This window comes from Eutrigla gurnardus, assembly GCF_963514095.1.
Source record: "Eutrigla gurnardus genome assembly, chromosome: 15".
NCBI lineage: Eukaryota > Metazoa > Chordata > Actinopteri > Perciformes > Triglidae > Eutrigla > Eutrigla gurnardus.
This window is the reverse complement of record NC_139938.1, coordinates 2644904-2665141: the sequence shown is the minus strand read 5'-3', so window position 1 is coordinate 2665141 and position 20238 is coordinate 2644904. Positions and strand designations below refer to the sequence as shown.

General features: G+C 43.7%; 2 protein-coding genes across 6 annotated transcripts in view; one reads left to right on the top strand and one right to left on the bottom strand.

The window, feature by feature from the left end:
- The window catches only part of gria3a (glutamate receptor, ionotropic, AMPA 3a), a 61045-nt gene that overhangs the window by 22699 nt on the left and 18108 nt on the right, over window positions 1–20238 (bottom strand). For all 5 annotated transcript variants that reach the window (XR_014598457.1, XM_084029630.1, XM_084029631.1 and 2 more), the window contains exons 4-8: window positions 10957–11144; window positions 2021–2074; window positions 1617–1778; window positions 1231–1398; window positions 852–956 (exon numbers count right to left, since the gene is read on the bottom strand). Coding sequence is in view for 4 of the 5 variants with exons in the window: in XM_084029630.1 (XP_083885756.1) it covers window positions 852–956; window positions 1231–1398; window positions 1617–1778; window positions 2021–2074; window positions 10957–11144 (677 nt within the window). In the remaining variant the exon portion in view is untranslated. The remainder of the gene's footprint in view (window positions 1–851; window positions 957–1230; window positions 1399–1616; window positions 1779–2020; window positions 2075–10956; window positions 11145–20238) is intronic.
- The window catches only part of cwc15 (CWC15 spliceosome associated protein homolog), an 89623-nt gene continuing 82562 nt past the window's right edge, over window positions 13178–20238 (top strand). Inside the window, exon 1 of the mRNA XM_084029636.1 lies at window positions 13178–13183. The gene's annotated coding sequence lies outside the window, so the exon portion shown is untranslated. The remainder of the gene's footprint in view (window positions 13184–20238) is intronic.

The following is a 20238-nucleotide window of genomic DNA, read 5'->3' as shown; positions in this document are numbered from 1 at the left end:
TGCTCTGCTAACTGGAGCTAACGAGCTAATAAGGCGAGAGCGGGGGACTTGTGAGTGGTATTGAAGAGAAGGACAAAATGATTCAGCATCTAAACTAACGAGACATCGACAGACATTACAGCTGTCAAGCTAAATAGCTTAATGACTTTTCTGAGTGAGTTGTTGGCTAGCTCGTGTGCGTGCAAGTGGACACGCAGAAAACTAACGAGCGCTGCGGCTTCCAGCTTTAAGCACATTTTCTTAAATGTATTCAAATATAGTGTAGATTATATGAGATGCTGTGTAAATGCAGATCTCGATGCTGTGGCAGAAAGTAAACATGGAATTAAATGTCAGGTACGCTTCCGCTTCACCTGTTGCCTTCCTACGATCCATTGGCGTTTACTCAATGTCACTGAGGTGATTGAGAGTTCATCCAGGCGACGGCATGAACCCTTCAGACACCTGATTGACACATTTCAAAGTTGGAATCACTTTGTAGTTCTTTCACAAGCATCAAATCCTCTAAATAATCAAATGTAATCAGTTTCTGAATAAGTGCCCTGGAGTAGCAGAGCAGCAGCTTAAAACGCTGTTTGTGATGAGTTTTAAGCCACGTCAGTGTCTGTATCACCGCTCCCCAGAGACGTTGATTAGTTTAGCTTTCATCTGCAGCGCTCGACTGACTGTCAGTGGACGTTTTTCCAGATTCAAATCTCGGCTTTGTAGCAGCACCTGTCCAAATCAGACTCCACCCTACTCCTCGTGGTCTACCAACATGTCAAGAGGAAGTCAAATCCCATCACACTCCATCAGTGGATTTCCAAACACATTCATTGAATCATGATAGATGTTTCTGTGTGCTCACTTACCTTCCTGGGGCCTCCTGTCTTCATCTCGTACACATCAATGGTGTAATTAGAGCGTCGGCCAAACGTATCAAACTGGATGTTTCCTGTCATTCCTTGTACTTGGACCTAGCAGGCACCGAGAGAAGCATAGCAGCATGTGAAAAACTCCACATGGAAACATACAACTAAACCTTCTGGTAGATACATACTTCAAATATGTCTATTTGACTGTGACTGTGACAGATTGTTAAAGGGAAATGTTGCTTCGGCAATTTGCTGGGACAAAAAGATGAAGAAATTCTATTTAAAAATAATACTGTTCTAACGCTGTATGGAGTGAAATATGGTGCTGCTGAGTTAACTAAATAGAAATCAGAGCAGTGAATGTCCTCGATCGTACCATTTTGAGGGCCCTCTCGATGTCGATGCCTTGGCTCCAGGGCACCGCGGGGTTGGCGAGGCAGTCGCCCGCACTCCCCCTGCGAGACACGTCCACTCGCTGGCGCCGGAGGTACCGGAAGGCCTCCGCGATCACGAGGATGGCGTCATGGGTCAGCGCTGACGTGTACTGAGACAAAGGTCATGAGAAACCCCGGTGACTCACCACCGACAACATGCAGCGCTGTCAGAGCAAGGCTGCTATTTATGGACAAAAAAAATCAAAGCCTCGCATAATGAACGAATGTATGAAAAGATGCCTCTATTGAAGGGGAAGGGATGAGGGGGGGGTCTTTGAAGACGTTGAACAAAATGTAGCCGCAGCATCGGCAGCCATGCCTCACTGACCTTCAGCGGAGTGTTTTTGGCTTCTGGAAATTCTCTTTCATCCAGGCGCTCCCAGCGCTGGAGGAACTGCTGGACGATGGGGCTGTCTGGGTTGATGATCTGGAAGCCCGTGATGTTGGCTCCGCCAGAGAAGACCCTGTCCAGACTTATGTTGGAGAAACCCTGAGAGCAAAGAGCACAAGTGGCTGCTAGTGGAACGAGGGGTCATTGGCAGCAGAGAGCAAACTGCTTCCACTTGTCCATCATTGGCTTATTACTTAGTTCTGCTTAATTGCTGCACTAAATGATTAGCCGTCGCTACATATTGGTAAAAGTTTTACTACAGAGGGTGTTGCGTGTCTCTGCGCTGCGTTGCATCACAGTGAGCAGTGTTGTTCTCGTGGTTTCGTGTTGGGAGCTCTCACCAGGTTGGCGAGGATATAATGGTATCCTCTGCTGTTTTTTCCCGAGGTCACCACCTACAAGTCGCAGGAGGAGACACACAGTGAGTCACGTTGGCAATCTCGTAACAGCGAGAACATTCAGAGGGCTGAGATTCAGAAATGACAAAGACCTTTCATTTCAGAACACGGAGGAGATGCAGGGAGGAAGGAGGGAAGGAAAGCCATTTTGGAGCGACATTTGCAAAGGCGAGAAGGAGCGCGGGAGCACATGTGTGTGTTGGTATGTGTGTGTGTTGGTGTGTGTGTGTGTGTGTGTGCTTGTATGAGACACAGAGAGAGAGAGACTGTGATGACAGCGCTTGTTCCTTTCCATTAACTTCAACATGTAAAATAAGGTCACGGCTCCAGAAAAGTTGCCTCTCTTCCCTGCGTCTCTCTGCAGTCGCCTGCTCGACAGTCTTCCTGCTCCGCCCGTCTCACTCACACTCCACCTAATTAAACCCAAAACGTTGTGCAGCACCTGTCTGAGCGAGCAGACGCAGAGAGAGAGAGAGAGAGAGCTTTATTCGCTGATTTCTTTAAACTTCTTCACCAGCCAAACCTCTCTCTCTCTCTCTCTCTCTCTCTCTCTCTCTCTCTCTCTCTCTCTCTCTCTCTCTCTCTCTCTCTCGCCCTCGATTCTGATTCCACATCTCCGTGTACAAAGCTTCAAAAAGATACTGTGGGGGCGGATAGTTGATTTTTTTCTCTTCTCCCTCCCTGTCTTTTCACTTTCTACACTCCCCCACAGTTTTGATACAAGTGTACTGAAATCAGCTAAATGCTAAATGTCCAGAGTGATAGTGATATCACGTTGGAGAGCTTTTATAGAGGACTCCAATACAGATGAGGCTTTTTTTTTTACAACAGCACTGGAACAAGAATACCCATCCCTGAGGTGTATTTCTACAGCTATATACATATTTCTTATTTATGCCTACAATAATGTAATACTTGTCCAGTTTTGTATCACATGCAGTCTCACACACGCGTTCATTCATTCCTGTGTACTTTAAAGTGCTCGGCTCTCTTAATGCTTCATGCTCGTCTCTAGAGGGAGAATGTCCTTGATGCTCCAAGGTTGCCTTACACACTCTGATATATTCAACAACAAATCCAATTACTAATGATTTCATTGTGTTCATGTTGCACCTCTCCCCACCGACTCTGAAAGCCCCCCCACAAAGGACATCTTCCACATAAAGCCAGAAAAAAGCTTTGCTGCTTATTGTTTTCCAAATTGTCTTGAAAAGCTTTTCATTTGCTTTTCATCTGTGCGAGCAGGAGCCGCAGTGACCCGAGTGTAGCAACACAGCGAGCACTTAATGAAGCTGCATCGCCCGGAGTGACTGGCTACGACTCTCGTTTGTCACCAGCACACTCAGGCAGAAAGCACAAGGCTTCACACGCCGACATGAGCATCCGAGAGTGACACCTAGACTGCTGTTAAAGCGCATTTAGCGCTCAGAACACAATCAACGGTAAACATTTGCTGCCTTCTGCTACAAGACACAAATACTAATACAGGAGTTTATTTAATCTGGCTGTACGAGTGACGTTCATAAACACATGAAATGTCTTGGTCTATTAAACCGTAGTTTAGTGTTTAATGCTAATGCTTAATGTAAAGCTGGGATGTAAAACAAATGCATTTTAGCATCCAAATCTGCCTCACAGTCATTCACTGTTGATATATTTTCATACACATCTGGTTGATAGATTTAACAGTATCCCCCCCCCCCCGACGTCGTTTGGTTGGCAATGAGCACGGAGACTGACGGCGTTTCTGGAGTGGAGATATCTGGCTGGATGATTCTGGGAAGTGTTTCCTGTTTGATCGTGTTTGTGAGTCAATCAGTGACTAAACTACAGAGTGTACAAAATCTGACTGACACACAAACACTGTACATGATGAAACTAAAATGAAAGTGCAAAATGCTCCCTTTCCGCCGATTGTTATTTGTTTTTTTCTAAATCAAATTTACCATCACTCTGGTTTCTACATAATTAGTCATGCTGTTTTCATTGTGGACATCTAAAAAACATACTGATAGTATAACTTCTTCAAATACACAAAGGAATTACTCAAGGTTTATCATATTGACAGCAGATTATAATCAGAAAACATTGTATATTGTGGTAATATACATGACTAAAGCTTCACAACTGATTTGTTGAGCAAAGAAAAAACAACGAATAGGTAATGCATGTACATGATTCTGGACAGAAAAACAAATCATCAATTAGACAAAAATGAATAACTTTTTATAAATTGTTTAGTTTCCGTAAAGGATAACTTCACTTGACCTGCTGCGGGGTCGCCCCTGCTCCATCCCTCTGTTGGCAGTGCTGCTCTAGAAAAAGCATCTGGGCATTACAAATATTTTTAGGATCCTGATGCTCCAGTTTCACGGTCCCCTGGGAAAATCGCCTTTTGTGAGCACGTGAAACCACCAGGAACCCGGAAGAGGTCAGGCACCACGTCACTGAGGGAGCCACACTTTCATCGCAGCATCGTCCCCTCTGTCACAAAACATTCCTAACCAAGCGGCTTCTTCAAACAGCTCGGGGTGTAAAAGAGGACCTGCAAGCGAGAAGGACCCTGCAGCAGCCATTGTACTGGCTGGCTCCTACATTTTTAATGCTCATTGAATGGAAAGGATAGTTTAAGTGCCATGCCCTGTCATCTTTTTGTTTTTTTACAGTTAATGGTCTCATCTGGCAACACTCCGAAGACGAGTCCAATCAAGAAGGCTGAGCAACATAAACATCTGCCAACATGGTTTTTCATGATGGGCAAAAGGTGTGCCCAAAACACGACGTGTCCTTAAGACAGAGAAAAGGTCTGTTCTAAAGGTTTTTGTTTTAACAGCAGATTCCTGTTTAGCTGAAGAGGAACGTGATGCACATTCCTGCACATTTCCTGCTCTTCCACTGATTGATGGTGATAAGAAACACAGCAATGAGCCCCTGCAGGCCAGCAAAAAAAAACGAATGTAAACAATGCAGGTTTTTAAAATGTGCAAAAATACATTTCCCTTTGCTAATATTTTATGAGTAAGGAAATACAGTACATTCAGCATCTTTGTTAGCCCTCAAGGACATCCAAAACTGCACAGAGCTTCTCTAAAAGTCCAAGCTGACTGGCTGCCGCTGTAGCTTCACATTTAACCCACGGAGTCAAGGGTGGTTTTGATCTTTTCATCAAACTGTTCCAAAATGTATCCCCAAATCCAAATGTGTTGTCCTTAACTTAATAAAACCCAGCACTTCATCTTCCACCACCCCCCCCCCCCCCCCCTCTCACCAGTGCAATATAATCAAATGAAGCAGACAAACAAACCCAGCACACAGACTCATGTTGCATCCATACATCAGTATTCACCTCTCTGTGGAGGATATCATCAGAAATATGGGGCCATCTCTCCGAGCCATGGAGGAGCCGGGGGGGAGGGACAGACGGAGAGCAGTTGTCTCAAGTCTCAATTATCTTTATTTGCACAACTGGGCATCACCTCAAAGCTTAACCTGAATAAAACCGAACTCCTCTTCATCCCAGGGAAAGACTGCCCTCGCATGGACCTGTCGGTCACTGTCGAGGGCATCACAGTATTACCTTCCTCAACTGCGAGGAACCTGGGTGTAATCCTCGATGACCAACTATCCTGCACCCCCAACATCACTGCTGTGGCCCGATCCTGCAGATTTGCCCTCTACAATATCCGCATGATTCGGACCTTCCTCACAAAGGATGCAACGCAACTCCTGGTCCAAGCACTGGTCATCTCCCGCCTTGACTACTGCAACTCTCTCCTGTCCGGACTCCCGGCCTCTGCGATTAAACCATTGCAGCGTATCCAGATGCTGCAGCACGCCTTATCTTCAATCTACCCAAATTCTCCCATGTGACCCCCCTCCTCCATGACCTCCACTGGCTCCCTGTTGCAGCCTGCATCCAACTCAAGACGATGGCACTGGCCTTCAGGGCCATCAATGGAACGGCACCCATCTACCTTCAAACACTGGTCAAACCTCATGCCCCGAAGCGAGCACTTCGCTCCTCTACTTCAGCTGGCCGGCTGGTACCACCCTCGCTGAAATCAAACAAATGTCACTCAGCAAAGTCCAGACTCTTCTCTGTTCTGGTCCTCAGTGGTGGAACGAACTCCCGACCAATGTCAGGACGGCAGAGTCATTTGCCATCTTCACTCACCTGTTCAGACTTCACCTCGACTCTACATAGCATGACCCACTAACTTCCCCCCCCCAAAAACCTTACCTATAGCACTCTGATCATAGCACTGTTGCTCTTGCTGAACAGCTAATACTTCACTCAGACGAGGACCTAACACTTTCTAGTTTTTACCTCTTACTTTATCAGCAATGATAGTTGTGGTTTCTTTCTTTCGACAAATGTTCTTATTGTAAGTCGCTTTGGACAAAAGTACATGTAAATGTAAATTTGTCCATCCTCAGGGCCCTTCCTGCCCGCCTGTCTGGACTAGCAGGTCTACACTGTGCCCATTTGAATCAGGCCTGAGCCGAGCCGCGGGACGTTCATCTGAAATATTCCTGCAGGGATGGACTCTAATTAAGCAGACTGGAGCCTCGGTCCTGTGCAGAGCTGGACGTCTGCCTGAGAGCCTTCAAAAGGCTTTGACTCTCTCCCCGCTGATGGAGGCGTCTCTTTGTCATCTGCCTTCTTCAGAACGGGAACAGGCATCCTAAGGTTGATGACTGTCCCCCTTCACCAGTCAACTAATTATTGTTCCACTAAACTCCAAACAGGGCCAATGTGAGGAGGGATTAACTGTCGAAGAAGTGCATGAAAGGAAGAATATGTAGCAGAGGACGGACGGAGCTGTATATCAGTCACACATTGCTCCTGTATCTGTACCTGTATCTTTATCTGTTCTGAATCTTTGAATGGAAAGTGGTTGTGCTTCATTATAAAGCTTCTGTGTTTCCGTCTGTCTGCATTTTATACAGAATAAAGATATGTTTTGATGAAATCTTAAAATATGTTGCTCCTTTCTAGTCTTTCTTAGGTATTAACATTGACATTGTTATTACAAACCAAACATACACTTCATTCTTCATTATATGAAGTTAGTGCAAGAAATATATAATAATATATATTTTGGCCGGTCTTCCCGGGATTGTGTGCAGTCTGATGGTTATTTCGCTTCCTGCAGCCATCAGCGACACACTTCTGAGCACGCTCTTCTGATTCAATGCCAATTCTGACAAATTAAAAATGTGTGTGAAGTTGTCCTTACTATCCTCGCTGCAGTTGCACACTTGCCAACTCTCCTGCTTAAGCGTGTTTGATGTTGTTTTTCATTTTGGGTTGCTTTTAACTCACACTTCTCTAGGGCCTCCTTTGGATGCCTGGTCTACAAAGAAGACTCTTTTTTCAAAAGCCACGTTTTCTTGTTTATAATGGGGGTAAAGAAACAGGAAATGAAGGTCTGAGCACAGACAGTTGTCTTGCTGTTGTGGTTTTTGGGGAATTCTAGTTCAAGCTGTCTTTTATGAGTTGGAGGTGAGGTCTGGTTTATGGAAAAGTAGCAAAGACAGCAACAGACTACACTTCATAGCAGCTGTGTGTTGTATACGGCTTCCTTTAAAATGACCAAACATGCCCTCAGATATCCATATAGGCGGTATAAGTGAGTGCTAGGCTGCGCCATCCATCCATCCAGAACTTTTAGTATTTTTACCTATTTTAATATTAATATTAAAAAATATTACCAAATAAAAACCCACAATAAGATTTCTATATAGATGATTAAATAGGCACTATTTTCTGGTTTGCCCGCAGGGAAAGTTGGAAAGACCATTCAGCTGTTTTTGGGAAAACCTACAACATTATTTTGAGAAATATGTATTTGTTTTTCATTTGAACTCTGATGTATATATGTAGCCTAATCTCAAAGACATAAAGCCAAGCTGTTTCTGTTTGCATGATTTTGTCTGACTTTAAGGCCCATGAACGGCAACTTCTAATTGATACCAAATACCTGCAAAACGAATGGCATTCCCATCAGCCTTGGCTGTACTTTGTCTCAAGTGTTAATTACCGAATGTCTAAACCAGGATGGTGAACATCGTAAATTGGACACCACATAACTTAGAGAGCATTGTGACTGTGAACATGTTAGCATGCTGATGTTAGCATTAAGTCTACAATAAGACTCACACAGCTACTAGCTTGGCAGAGTATGAGTCTTGTATATTTGTATTACTGTATATTTGGTGTAAAATCAGCCCCTCGGAGAAAACATTCATTCTACAGAAACAATTTGTGATGTCATGACCTTTAAATCCAATTTCCACGCACAAAAACTACAATTCACATTCAGGATTAAACGCCATCCACGCAGATATAATCTCATCCCGATGTAGTGTCCCGTCCTACAATCCCAGTGACTGGGTGTGGAACTCCAGTGCACCTCTGGGTGTTCAGCACGTCTCCTATTTCCCTCCACAGTGCTAGACAGGGAGACACTCACACTACATGGCTCAATTCCCTCTCTCTCTCCCTCTCTGTCTCCGTCTCTCTCTCTGACTCTAGTCTGTCCACTGTGCAGGCGGAGGCTGCAGGTCCTCTGGCAGCGATTACAAATCCACTGAGCGTCTATTATTGATGAGAAGCCTTAAAGGTGTTTATCGCTCCGTCTTTACTTCCGTGAAGGGATGAGCAGACTGATACTTTCAAAGCCGGTGCAGGGGAGCAAAAAAACCCACAGCACATTTATCAACAAGTAAAGCCCCGCTACACATGAAACTAGAGTAATTAGCGTAAAATAAATGATAGATATCTCCATATAAAGTCATTTATAACGCAGCGGCTAAAGATAATAGCCTAAATTCAGGTATGAGAAGAATGTTATGGCGATGATTGTAGAGTATATGAGGTGAAATCTTGAACGGAGGTTATAGAAAAGAAGATCCCGTCCAGAACGGTTGCTTCCTGATGAGTGATCCTGGCTGTGTTTGCTTACTCCTGCCTTTGTGAGAGATCTTCCCTCAGGCTAGGAGGGTAGGCTATTTATAGTAGGCTCATTGTTGTTGCTGTTATGGGACAGTGTGTCCTACTTACACTGGGAGCTGATATTACATTAAAGCAAGTGTTGATGTCACAGCTTGTATAAGGAATCTTTCTCCGGAGAGACGTGTCTTGCCTCTCTGGAGCATCTGGAGAGACACCCGTCTGACAGATGCCACCTGCGAGGCCGCCGCTCGCATTAATCCGCCGCGGTAAAAGAGATTACGATCGGATCGGCCCGATGTGACACCGAGTGACCGCCGTTATCTGATTCGATAACTTGAATCTAATATGGAGGCGATTTGAAGAAAACCCTTTTCTTATCCACGTGAAGGGCAGAGAAGAGCAAACTTCCCTTAATGAATGGAAATGTTCCGTGCCGTCCCTAAAAATATTCCCTGGCGTTACAGGAAATGAAGATCTACGGCGAAGGTCAGAGTAAAACTCGTAAGGATGGCAATAATGAAGATCATTACGTAGAGGGCAGCGACCTTTACACACAAATATCTCAGAAAAAGAACAGAAGGTTAAGATGTGTTTGGGATTAATGGTTCAAATATGAACACACAGAAGACAAACTGCACTTGAGGGCTTAATGGTTTTTGTAACACATCACAGCTGTTTACAGTAGCTGCAATAACCCAAATAACCCAAACACACAACATTTATTCCTCATGCTTAAACTACAAGATTGGCTGATCTTCAGTGACTGATGAAGGCATTTTGTTCCTGGTGTGGTTTGGACCATTTAAACTGGGTGAAGGTCAGGGAAACATGTTAAAATAAGAGGCAGGATATCAACTGCAGTCCAACTAAAACTCAATAAGATCAACTCTTCACCTTTAACAACAGTATAACAATGTCAGGCTATTTATTATATACTTCCGGTTATTATTTGTATGATCAGAATATTTTACTTGTCAGGACAATAAACAGGTTCATTTGAGTGACCAGTCATTTTTCTGGCGACAGCAGTCTCACTAATAAGAGTCTTCCATTGGATCCGTCGTAGGTGTAAGCATTTCAACATGAATCATGGAAACATTCACACACATACCAAATGTTATAACATTGATTCACCTTTCTACCACACTGTGATACACGACTCACCCCCAACACCTACATGGGATATTTCATACACAAATACACTCCATCCATTTGCTTTAAGTGCAGTCGACCACTGATCAAATAAAAAACATGAGAAATGCAGACATCAATTGAACTGCACAATGACACGCAGAAATTAATTTCCGAGTTGAAATGTGACCATGTGCTCAGCATCGCTCCTAATCCTCCAAATGAACACTAATGATGTTCTGAGGAAGTGAGTCCTTCCCCAGTTAACCCTCATTTAATACGTTTCTGACAATAAAGTATCCTCCGCGGTGCAGCCGCAGCGAGCGGCACTTTAGCAAACACTGAATCTGAATCAGGAAAACTGGAGCTGACGATCACCTAGGAAACAAGGACGAGGAGGCTGTTTAACTCTCCATGTGAATTAAGCCCAGGTGACCTCAAACAACATGCACACAAAAAGAAAAGCAAACAAACAACAAGCCTTAATTGAATGTACCCGTCTCGGCTGTTTTAACGTCATCTTCCAAATGAGAATCTTGTACTGATGAAGCACTTCGGGTGTTCAGGGGAATAACATAGCAGAAAACAAGAGTGGGACCAAACAAAGCCGGGGGAGTGCCTTATGTCTCTGAGTGTGGAGATGAAGGCAGAAAGTGAGAAAAGACAACGTTTACTCCGCTGGGACATGAAGAGCCACGAGGCCCAATGAAGGTGTTTTAAGGACAGAATTGGAGCTTTTCTGGAACAAAAGGAGGCTGAACTGTGTGTGTGTGTGTGTGTGTGTCTATACCTGCTCCAGGATGGAGTTGATCCGGCCCACCTCACAGTCGATGAGGAAGCGTTTCTCCTGCCGACGGTCCATCTCCTCGATGATGCGTCTGTACTCGGTGGGGTCTACGATGTTCCCCACCGAGCGAGCCGTCACCTGCCAGTTATTAGCCACAGCCGACTCCATGATGGCCTGGAGGATTGCAAAACCTGGAGGAGAAGAGGGAGAAGAGCTCCATCACACAACCATCTTTTCTGTTTTTTTGTTAGAGCACACCGGCAGTTAAATGCACCGACTGAGAGACCAAACTGCTGTAAAGAAGAGCTGCGAGGGCTTATTCAGGCTTTCAGCTATGGCTAGCAACGTGTTTAATGTCTGAACAGCTTTTTATTACAACTATTAACAAACTCACCATGCAGCGATGAAATGTTTAGCCGAACAATAAAATCCCCTTGTAGGAAATAAAATAAATTGAGAAGGAAGATGTTCAAAGGAGGTAGACAAGTGGTTTCAAAATGTATATTTACTCATTTTAGCGTTAATAGCAGAGATGCAGGACAAAGTAGAAAACTTCAAAAGACACAACCTATTCAGGAAAAAAACGATGGAATAAGCATCAACACAGGTTGTTACACCTACATAGATTCAGTCAGACTTGTGGTGTCCATAAGAAAGACAGAGAGGTAAGAGAGCATCATTAACTAGAACTGGGAAATGTCCCATGCTGCCTTCGCAGTGTGTCACACGAGGTCACATCACTTATCTCCTTCCTGCCTCACCGAGGGATTCAAACTTGCACATTTAAAGCTGCAGTCAACGCGAGTCGGGAGCGGAGACACTAAACCACGTGACTGCTGGGGAAGCAGTTCAGCGAGCACAACGGGCGCCATTCAACGCAGAGCTCAGCGTGAAGCCGGAGATGAGGTATGTACGAAAGGAAGAAGCTGAGCTAACAGTAACTTGGCTGAGCAGCGGCGCTGAAAAGCCCCGACGCACCCACAGGAATTTGGATGGTTCCACTGATGGTTCACTAAAGGGGACGGGGATACACGGTCAGCAGTCATGACGGGCCACAAAGGCCGTTTCTGTATCAGCCGAAAGAGAGATCAGTGGCTGGAGCTGAAAAGGAGAGAGAGTTCTACGGGGAAATTCATTTGTGGCTTCTATCGTTCCACATTTTCTTACGGAAAACAAACTAGCTCTTATTTCCTGGCTGGGAAATACAAATAATTGATCTTCTTTCAGAAAAAAAACTGGTTCTGGTCATTTTTGCGCAACTTCAATCCTACAAAGTTTTGTTTCTACGGAGCTGTTTATCCATGAGTTTGATGTCACAGTAAAATCAGAGGTATCACTGGGTGGCTTTGGTAGGTTTGGATAGATGATGCCCGTTAAAAGGAAGTGAAGGTGAACCATCTGATCACTGGGATCGTTCCAGTCTAACAGAACCTCCTGCTGAACCAGGCGAAGCTTTCATGGAGCCGATTCAACGAAAACATCTGTTATGTGAGGACGAGCACTGTGACACACACACACACACACACACACACACACACACACACACACACACACACACACACACACACACACACACTCTGGTTGTCATATGAGCTAAGTGTCACATAGATGCTTACAGCCATATGGGATCATGAAATCTGATCTTGGCTTTTTGGAAAATGTCCTATAAAAATAAAGTAAAGGTTAAGAAAGATGAAACCTTTCTGATTTTACGGTTGAAGCACTTTTTAACTATCACTTTTTATCCATCTTAATTCTGTACCCTATTATGACATTCACAATTTCATTAAGTAAAATTTGAAAGCTTTCTCTCTCTAAGTGACTTTCAAATTGATGCAACTCAACGAATGCACTTCATTGTCTATTGAGGCTGTTAGACAAATGGGGTGAATTGCACACATAAAAAAATGCATCATGTAAGAAGACCGATGACCCTTGACGAGGCGACACCTCATCGCACAGAAAAGATATTAATAACACAAAAAACAGCAGGAAATAACAGCTTCCCAGACGGATAATGACAACATACATGATGCATTTGCATATTTCCATTATCCGTGCACAGAATATGTGGTGACAATGTGCGGTGGCAGGAGCTCATTACGTGCAGTACCGGGTCAGAACTAACGAACAGAAAGGGAACGGTTTACCAGCAGATGCACTGCAGCTGACGGGATTAAACGAGCAGAGCAAAAGCAGCATCACATGCTGCGTTACCCTTTTCTCTCCGAGCAGGAAGAAAACTGCTGATTCCATCAAATAAGGGATGTTATTACGGGTGCTGAATAAGCTGGTGTAAAATGTGTTTATGTAAATAGTAGTCAGCTACAGAGCGTCTGGAAGCTGCATCACACGGGCTAAATGGAAACATGATCTTCCCTGCATCACAGTCACACACCGCCTCCCTGCAGCACAGACCGGACACACCTAACTATCACGGCTGCTGATAGGGATGACCCGATACCACGCTTTCATATCACCATTATTATCAGAGGAAATATATTTATACATATGTAATATGGCTAATTAACTATCAAGGATATCCTTTATATATAACGTTATGGTCTGTGAGTGGATATTTGCATAAAAATGCATTCAAATGGTAAAAAAATCTGGTATCTTTCAAATAAAAACACATTATTGTTATTATAGTCAAAAATAATAATAATAATATTAATAATAATAACAGCACCTTCCACCACTAATATTTGCAGTTACTTTTCACTCCTTATCTACTTTTGTGCTCTGATTCTTACGGTTATGAATCCATAACGTTATTGCGGTTGTGGGAATATCGGTTCATCCCGACATCCCTCACGCTGAAGCTGCTATATCAGCTCCCGTATGGATGCTTTATTAAGTTATGCACAGACGTCTGAGCTCATTAATACTTTAGTCAGGGTGTTACACAGCTATCCATGCATTATTTGTAAAGGTATGGGTATCATAAAGTCTCAGTGAGGCCCTTAGACTGTTGAACATGCACTTTTAATATTAGAGATCCTCATTTCTTGAATTATTGAATTGTTGCTGCTATTAGACTTGCATTTTAAAGTCCCTCTCCACTAAAAAATGTCTTTTGCTTACTTCTTTTTTTACTTTTACTCTTTTCACTTGGATGTTTGACCTTGCAGAATGATGTATGTCTGAGTTTGGAAACAAGAAGGCTGCCTCCACATTCATCTGCTGAAGGAGGAAAGTTTCTTATGTCTGATTTTATGACGTGTATGTTCGTGCATGACATCACAAGCGTGACCTGAAAAAATGTGTAAGAAACAAATTATAATTCAGAGTCTTTTTTAAATGTCCTAAATATGTCTGGAGGGGATCTTGCAGAAGCTAACTAACTTCACACTGCATCCTTTTGAATCAGTTTGCATCTCAACAGCACCAGCTGTATGTCTGGTCAAACTAAATGCTGAGGATGTGGACGATTAGCTCAGATTAGCCAAGTACAATTAATACATTTTTCACTGTAGTCATTAATAAAGTATTTTTACTCACAGCTAAACTTTATTTATTTAGTATCATTAAAAGTTGTAGAACATTTTTAAAAAGAGTACCTGGACCATGTAGCATATCTGTTCTCTAACACTGTCAGACTCAGGATGTCAGAAATCAATGCAGCAGAACCAGAGAGTTCATCTTTTTTTATTTCACGCCTTCTTCTTCGTTGTCAAAACCTGCCTCCTACATTACCCACAATGCCACAGTTCGGGTTGGACATTGGGGCCGTTTCTCAATATGCGTTCTTCTCTGTACTTCTGTTCTTGTGGACTTGAGAAACGTCATCAGCGTCGGACCGAGTACTGTTCCAATTCAAAGTTCGCATCTGGCCAAGTACGGTCAAATACCCCGGATGTGTTCTTGCCCCGCCCATTTCACCGAGGATGCATCGGAGGAGACTTGTGTGGACTTTGGGCAGTTACGTATCCCAGAATGCATTTCAATAAAGCAATGGCGGAGGAGAAGACGCACAATTGTAAGTTAACGTTAGAAGTTTTGAAATAATATTCATATTAAGAAAACATCATATTATATCCTCATATAATATATAATAAAATATACAAATGAAACAGAGTTGTTTTTTATAGTGTTTATTTTATTTTAACCAGTGAAAATAACCGGAAGTTGAACACCGTCAACCGGCAAAAACGATGACGTCATCAAGTACGTTCCTGTTCCAAATGCAGAAAAAACACCGTCCTCCCGTCCTCCCGTACCCCGGGAGTTCGTTCTTCCAACTGAACTCCGCAAGTCTAGACTCCCGGAGTTCACGAGTTCGAACTTGGCGTACTGGGTATTGAGAAACGGCCTGGGTGTGCGTGTGTTAGAAGCTAATGTAGCCTCAGGACTCTCGCCTATAGCAGAGATGAGCAGCAGGCTACTGGTCTAAATTGTTCGAGTTCCCCTTTAAAGAGGGATTCACTTGCCATTTACCAAGAAGAGCTGACATGTCATTGTCAATACATCTGACACGTTACTTATGCTAAAACATATCTTTAAGCAGAAAGTAAAGCCATATAGCATGCTCCTTTGGGGCCTTTCAGACTTGTCTTTTGCATTCATGTGCATTCATCCAGCATTTAGTCTGAAATGGTTTAAAGCAACACTTAAGAAGTTTTCCTCTTTGGTCCCCCTACAGGTTGGAAGCGGAATTGTCCATTACTGGCGTCGTAAATAATTTAGCCTACCGCAGCCTACCGTCGCACGCACGTTATTTGTTTGTATGCAGAACCGGCTCTGGAAACGATGAACGAGTTGAACAATGTCCAGTGACAAGGTAGAGTAGCTAACGCCTTAGCTAAGATTAGCTAACATGAGCCATAGCGATAGTTACATATATATATGCACAATAGCTAACGCCGTAGCTAACATGAGCCAATAAAATAATCGACAATGTATTATACACAGATGCACACTGTTGGAAACATTATTTACAAGTCCAGCAGCAACAAAGCCAAGTCACCATCCGTCTTGCATTTTGTAGCCTCCTTCAGCTCTCGCCAACGAGTGTGAGCCGGTCCGATATTCACTCTCGTTCGAGCTCTTTCTTTGTCATGCTCCCGTTTTCTTTCCTTCGCCTCATCGGACATTATACTCCTCCTTTTCTTTGCAGGCTCTGCCATGACGCCAATTTAAAAACTACCTAGCTGCGAGGTATCTTCCACGCACCTGCCGGGTGTTCTCCCACTGATCTCTACGCGGAGCCTCCACCCACCGGCTTTTGTAACGCTTGCCGTAAAGCAGGTCAAATTTGTAGTCTCATTAGAACTACAAAACCGTTAGCCGATGAGGCAAAGTTACATAGAGGGCCGCAGAGTGAATGCTGAAGTGCCGTTCGCCCGGTTTTGAGGTGATGAACCACTGAAACTATTTTGGAAACATTATTTTAAGGCACTAAAAACTCTTTAGTGTTGCTTTAAAAGAAGAAGAAAAAATCATCAATTCACAGCAAATAGAAGTGGCTCAACCAGTGACTGGGCCTGATGGACACGTGAGCCGACATGCCCCCCCGGTGACCTTCACAGTGAAGTGCTCCACAGACAGATCTCAGATCAGGTATGGCCTTTAAAGACAAGTGGCTCTCGCTGGGCGCCGCATCAGCCACTCTGTCTTAAGAGGCAGAGATGTGTGTCCACATGTCGGACACACGGGGAGGTGAAGGAATTCAAAAAGGAGATTTAATGTGACCGTCCCTTCACGAGAGTGTGATCGTAGATAAGAAGGTGCTGAGCTGACCTTGGGCCAGATTCGCCTCTGTCATCATCCAGACTTTATCAGGTCAAACAGGGTTTTTCTTTGTATCAGCTCGGAGATATCAATAACAAGACTGCAGCACAGTGTATCCGTCTGGTGGAGGGGGAAATGAAAAGGCAGAAGCTGAGTGTCAGCTCTCCTCCCAGTATTCTGCCACATAGTACTGAACACCATAAGCCGGGATATGCATGACACTTTGAAACATGTTAGTAGGAAAAGGATTTGGGGGGATTTACAAATGATTCTCCTGAGAGTTTTATTTTCATTCCCTTTTCTGTCCGTAAACTAAGCTGGATATTTGGGACTTAAACATTTGTGCAAGACTGTCGATGTGAAGCTATTTTCAGTACACTCGGAGATACGAGGAAATAAAAGCTCCAAGTGTGAAAGTCCCGAATGTGACATCTTGGTGGGCTCTAACTTCAACAACCACAAATGTGAAATCTGAACGTCGAAGGACATCCGAGGTCTCCTGGTGAATATTAACGCTGGCGTGATTTATCAGTCGGTGCACAAATGACAAAGTCTTTAGCTCTGAGAGTTTTGGTTGACTTTGTAAACAGATGGTGCGTTTTACAACAGCCAGCGGGCAGGACAACCATCAAGGGCATTTCACAGAGTCAATTATTCTGCGCCATCCTGAAGAATAATACATATTCAAAATCAGGAGTAAATTGACACAAGGCTATTTATAGCATGGGGGGGAGGAGGGGGGTTCATTTCTCACAAGTGAAATGGTTTCTCCACACAGCCTTGATGGTGGAAAACATTACGTGCTGCGGTGCTAAGTGTTACTTCTCACTGACGTACATTTGTCAGGCGTCCAAAAACACGACTCCGAATGAATGCTAATGTTGCTACGTCTCTACTGGACTACAAATACGTAACTGTTTGCCTGAGGTCATCAATTTATTCGACATTAGAGCAGCTCCAGTAAGCATTATTAACGGCTCACGTGACTACTTTTATGTGTCACTAGTCGTGATGAAGCCACGTAGAAGTATCAGGTACCTCAGCTCTATGGAACGTTTTACCATCTTTTAGCTATTTCTTTTGGTTTTCAGACCCTTTTTGGTTTACTCTCCCAGCTCTCATCAGTGTTGTTTTTGGTTTAAGAGCCGTATTAAAAAAGGCTCTGAAACCCCACTATACCCCACTATACCCCACTATACCCTACCCACTTAGTAAGCTAGTTAGCTACTAGTTTATGAACAGAATGGATCTTCCATCAGCAGTTTGTGGCGATCAAAAAGAGAGCTAATATTGGACTTCACCAGGTGACCATGATGCGACTCCAAATAAATGCTGATAATATATAATATATATATATAATTGCTAATGTAGCCGCTGGGCATGTAAATAGGCCACTGTCAGTTATAACTGCAGGTTTAAGTCAATAAGAAGTTTGATAAACTAGCATTTACATAATTTGTCTATTTGAAATCTAATGTAATATTTATTAAAGTGATGCAAGGACATTGAACTCAGAGAAACACACACACACACACACACACACACACGCACACACATGCACCAGGAGCCAAAGAACAAAAGGGGAGAACAAGCTCTGAGTGAACATCTAGTTCCTCTGCGCTTCAATCTGCACTAGAACTGGACAGTCGCTCTTTCATCGAGTCACAGTGAAAATTGTAAAAAGAGAAGACAATTGTTCTCTTGAAGAGATAAGTGCAGACATGAACCAGACCTGCGATATTGTGACGCCGGTTAAAATGTTTAAATATCATGCTAATGAGCCTGACATTTGCAGAACCAACGAGAGTCTGGCAGAGGGGGCAAACCACAGGTGACCAGAATACGTCAACTGCATGAAATCAGGTAAAGAGCCAATTAACTGCTGTCTCCCTTCAAGCTTCAGTTTCATATGGTCTTTATGAGACACACTGCTTTGATGTACCAAAGAAATGCTTAAAAATGAGCTAGTAACACAAAGAGTTGCCCACCGAGCATATCAGCATGTCCTCCTCTGATCTGGTGTTATTTGCAGCTCAGATTGGTTTTATGGGGTTCATCTATGATTAAAAAAAGAATTGTAGGTTACTCACAACCATATAAAGCGTGTTGTAATAAAGCATCTTGTAAATCAAAGGAGCAAGACTTAGTGGCAAGTTGCAACCAACTCCGCTCACCCCTCCCTTTCCAAGTGTGTCGGAGGACTACGGTAGCCTTCAAGCAACGTTAACGTAAACGAAAAGCCCTCGAGATGTTGTAACATGGCAGACTCTGTGACATACTCCCTTTGTAAAAAAACATAATAAAATACAATGTTTCAGGAGATAATACAACAATATTATTAACTATATTGCATTTCTGCCGATAAATCCTCCTTAATCCCACACACTGCTCTTTTAAAGATTTGGTCAGGCCTAGATCGGCTCACATGACGGCTCAGCGTGGTGTGCAGTCTCACATGTGATTCAGCGGTCCCTCCCTCTCCCTGGAGAAGGTGACCTCTTTAAAATTCACTCGCAGGCATCTGTGAACGGCGGCGTTGTCATGGGACGCCCAAAGCTGAACGCGACACCAAAGGGGGCTCGGACCCAGCCTCTGAACCTGCCTCAGAGAAATCTCCCCAAAAGAATCATATGTGGCTTCACAACGGAGACATTTATTCAGCGGGCAGCTGCTGACAGAGCCGGTGAAATAAAAGGGATTAAAACTGCCAAACGACAGTAAAAGGACACTTTTGAGTACAATTAGCCTAACGACGCCTACTCCCAATGCAGACCAATGCAGATAACAGCTCCCCGTTCCAAATTAGCTGAACTGCAAAGAGCCCTGCACCCCCACACTGCTCATCCTGCCAAACCCCCGATCAGAGCTAATCAAACAGATTAGCTCTGATCTAATGGAAGCTGCAAAGTTGCTAACACAATGTAGAGCATTTTTCCTCATTTGTGAACTTTTCTTGCACTTTGAGATTCTAAAGCCATAAAAAAAAAACCTAAGTGATAAAAGCATAAAAACACCCAAATAAAGCATCTATATTTATATTTGAACCGCATACAAAGAGATGGAGTCAGTGAGAGCCGCACTAACTGCCTGTTTCAGTTCCCCCAAGAAAAACAACAACACCCTCCCGTCTCTTAAGCAAATAAAAATGGCTTTTTCTCTTGGGCAAAAAGGGGGAAGCGCATATCGCATCAATCTCTTTCATAATGCAAAAAGACTACTGTTGTAATGGCCTCGTGTGATCCTGAAAGCAAGTCTCCAGAAATAGACGGGAGACATTTGAGCAAGAGAGAGGAGTGGAGCCACAAACAGAGCGGTGGCTGCGAAGCAGAGGGGTGCTCTATTAGTCACCTGGTTTCTTGTACGGTCATGCAAAGTGGTGAGGTTAGAGCAGATTAGATATGACAAGCTGGATCTTAGAGGGAAAGGGGAGGGGTGGCGGGGCGGGGGGGCTCTGCATTCTGAAAAACATTCGGTGCATCTGACAGCATGTCTGACAGTGCTTGGCCCCATGTGCCATTTGCTGTTCTCTGACGCAGGAGAGGCACAAAGGCT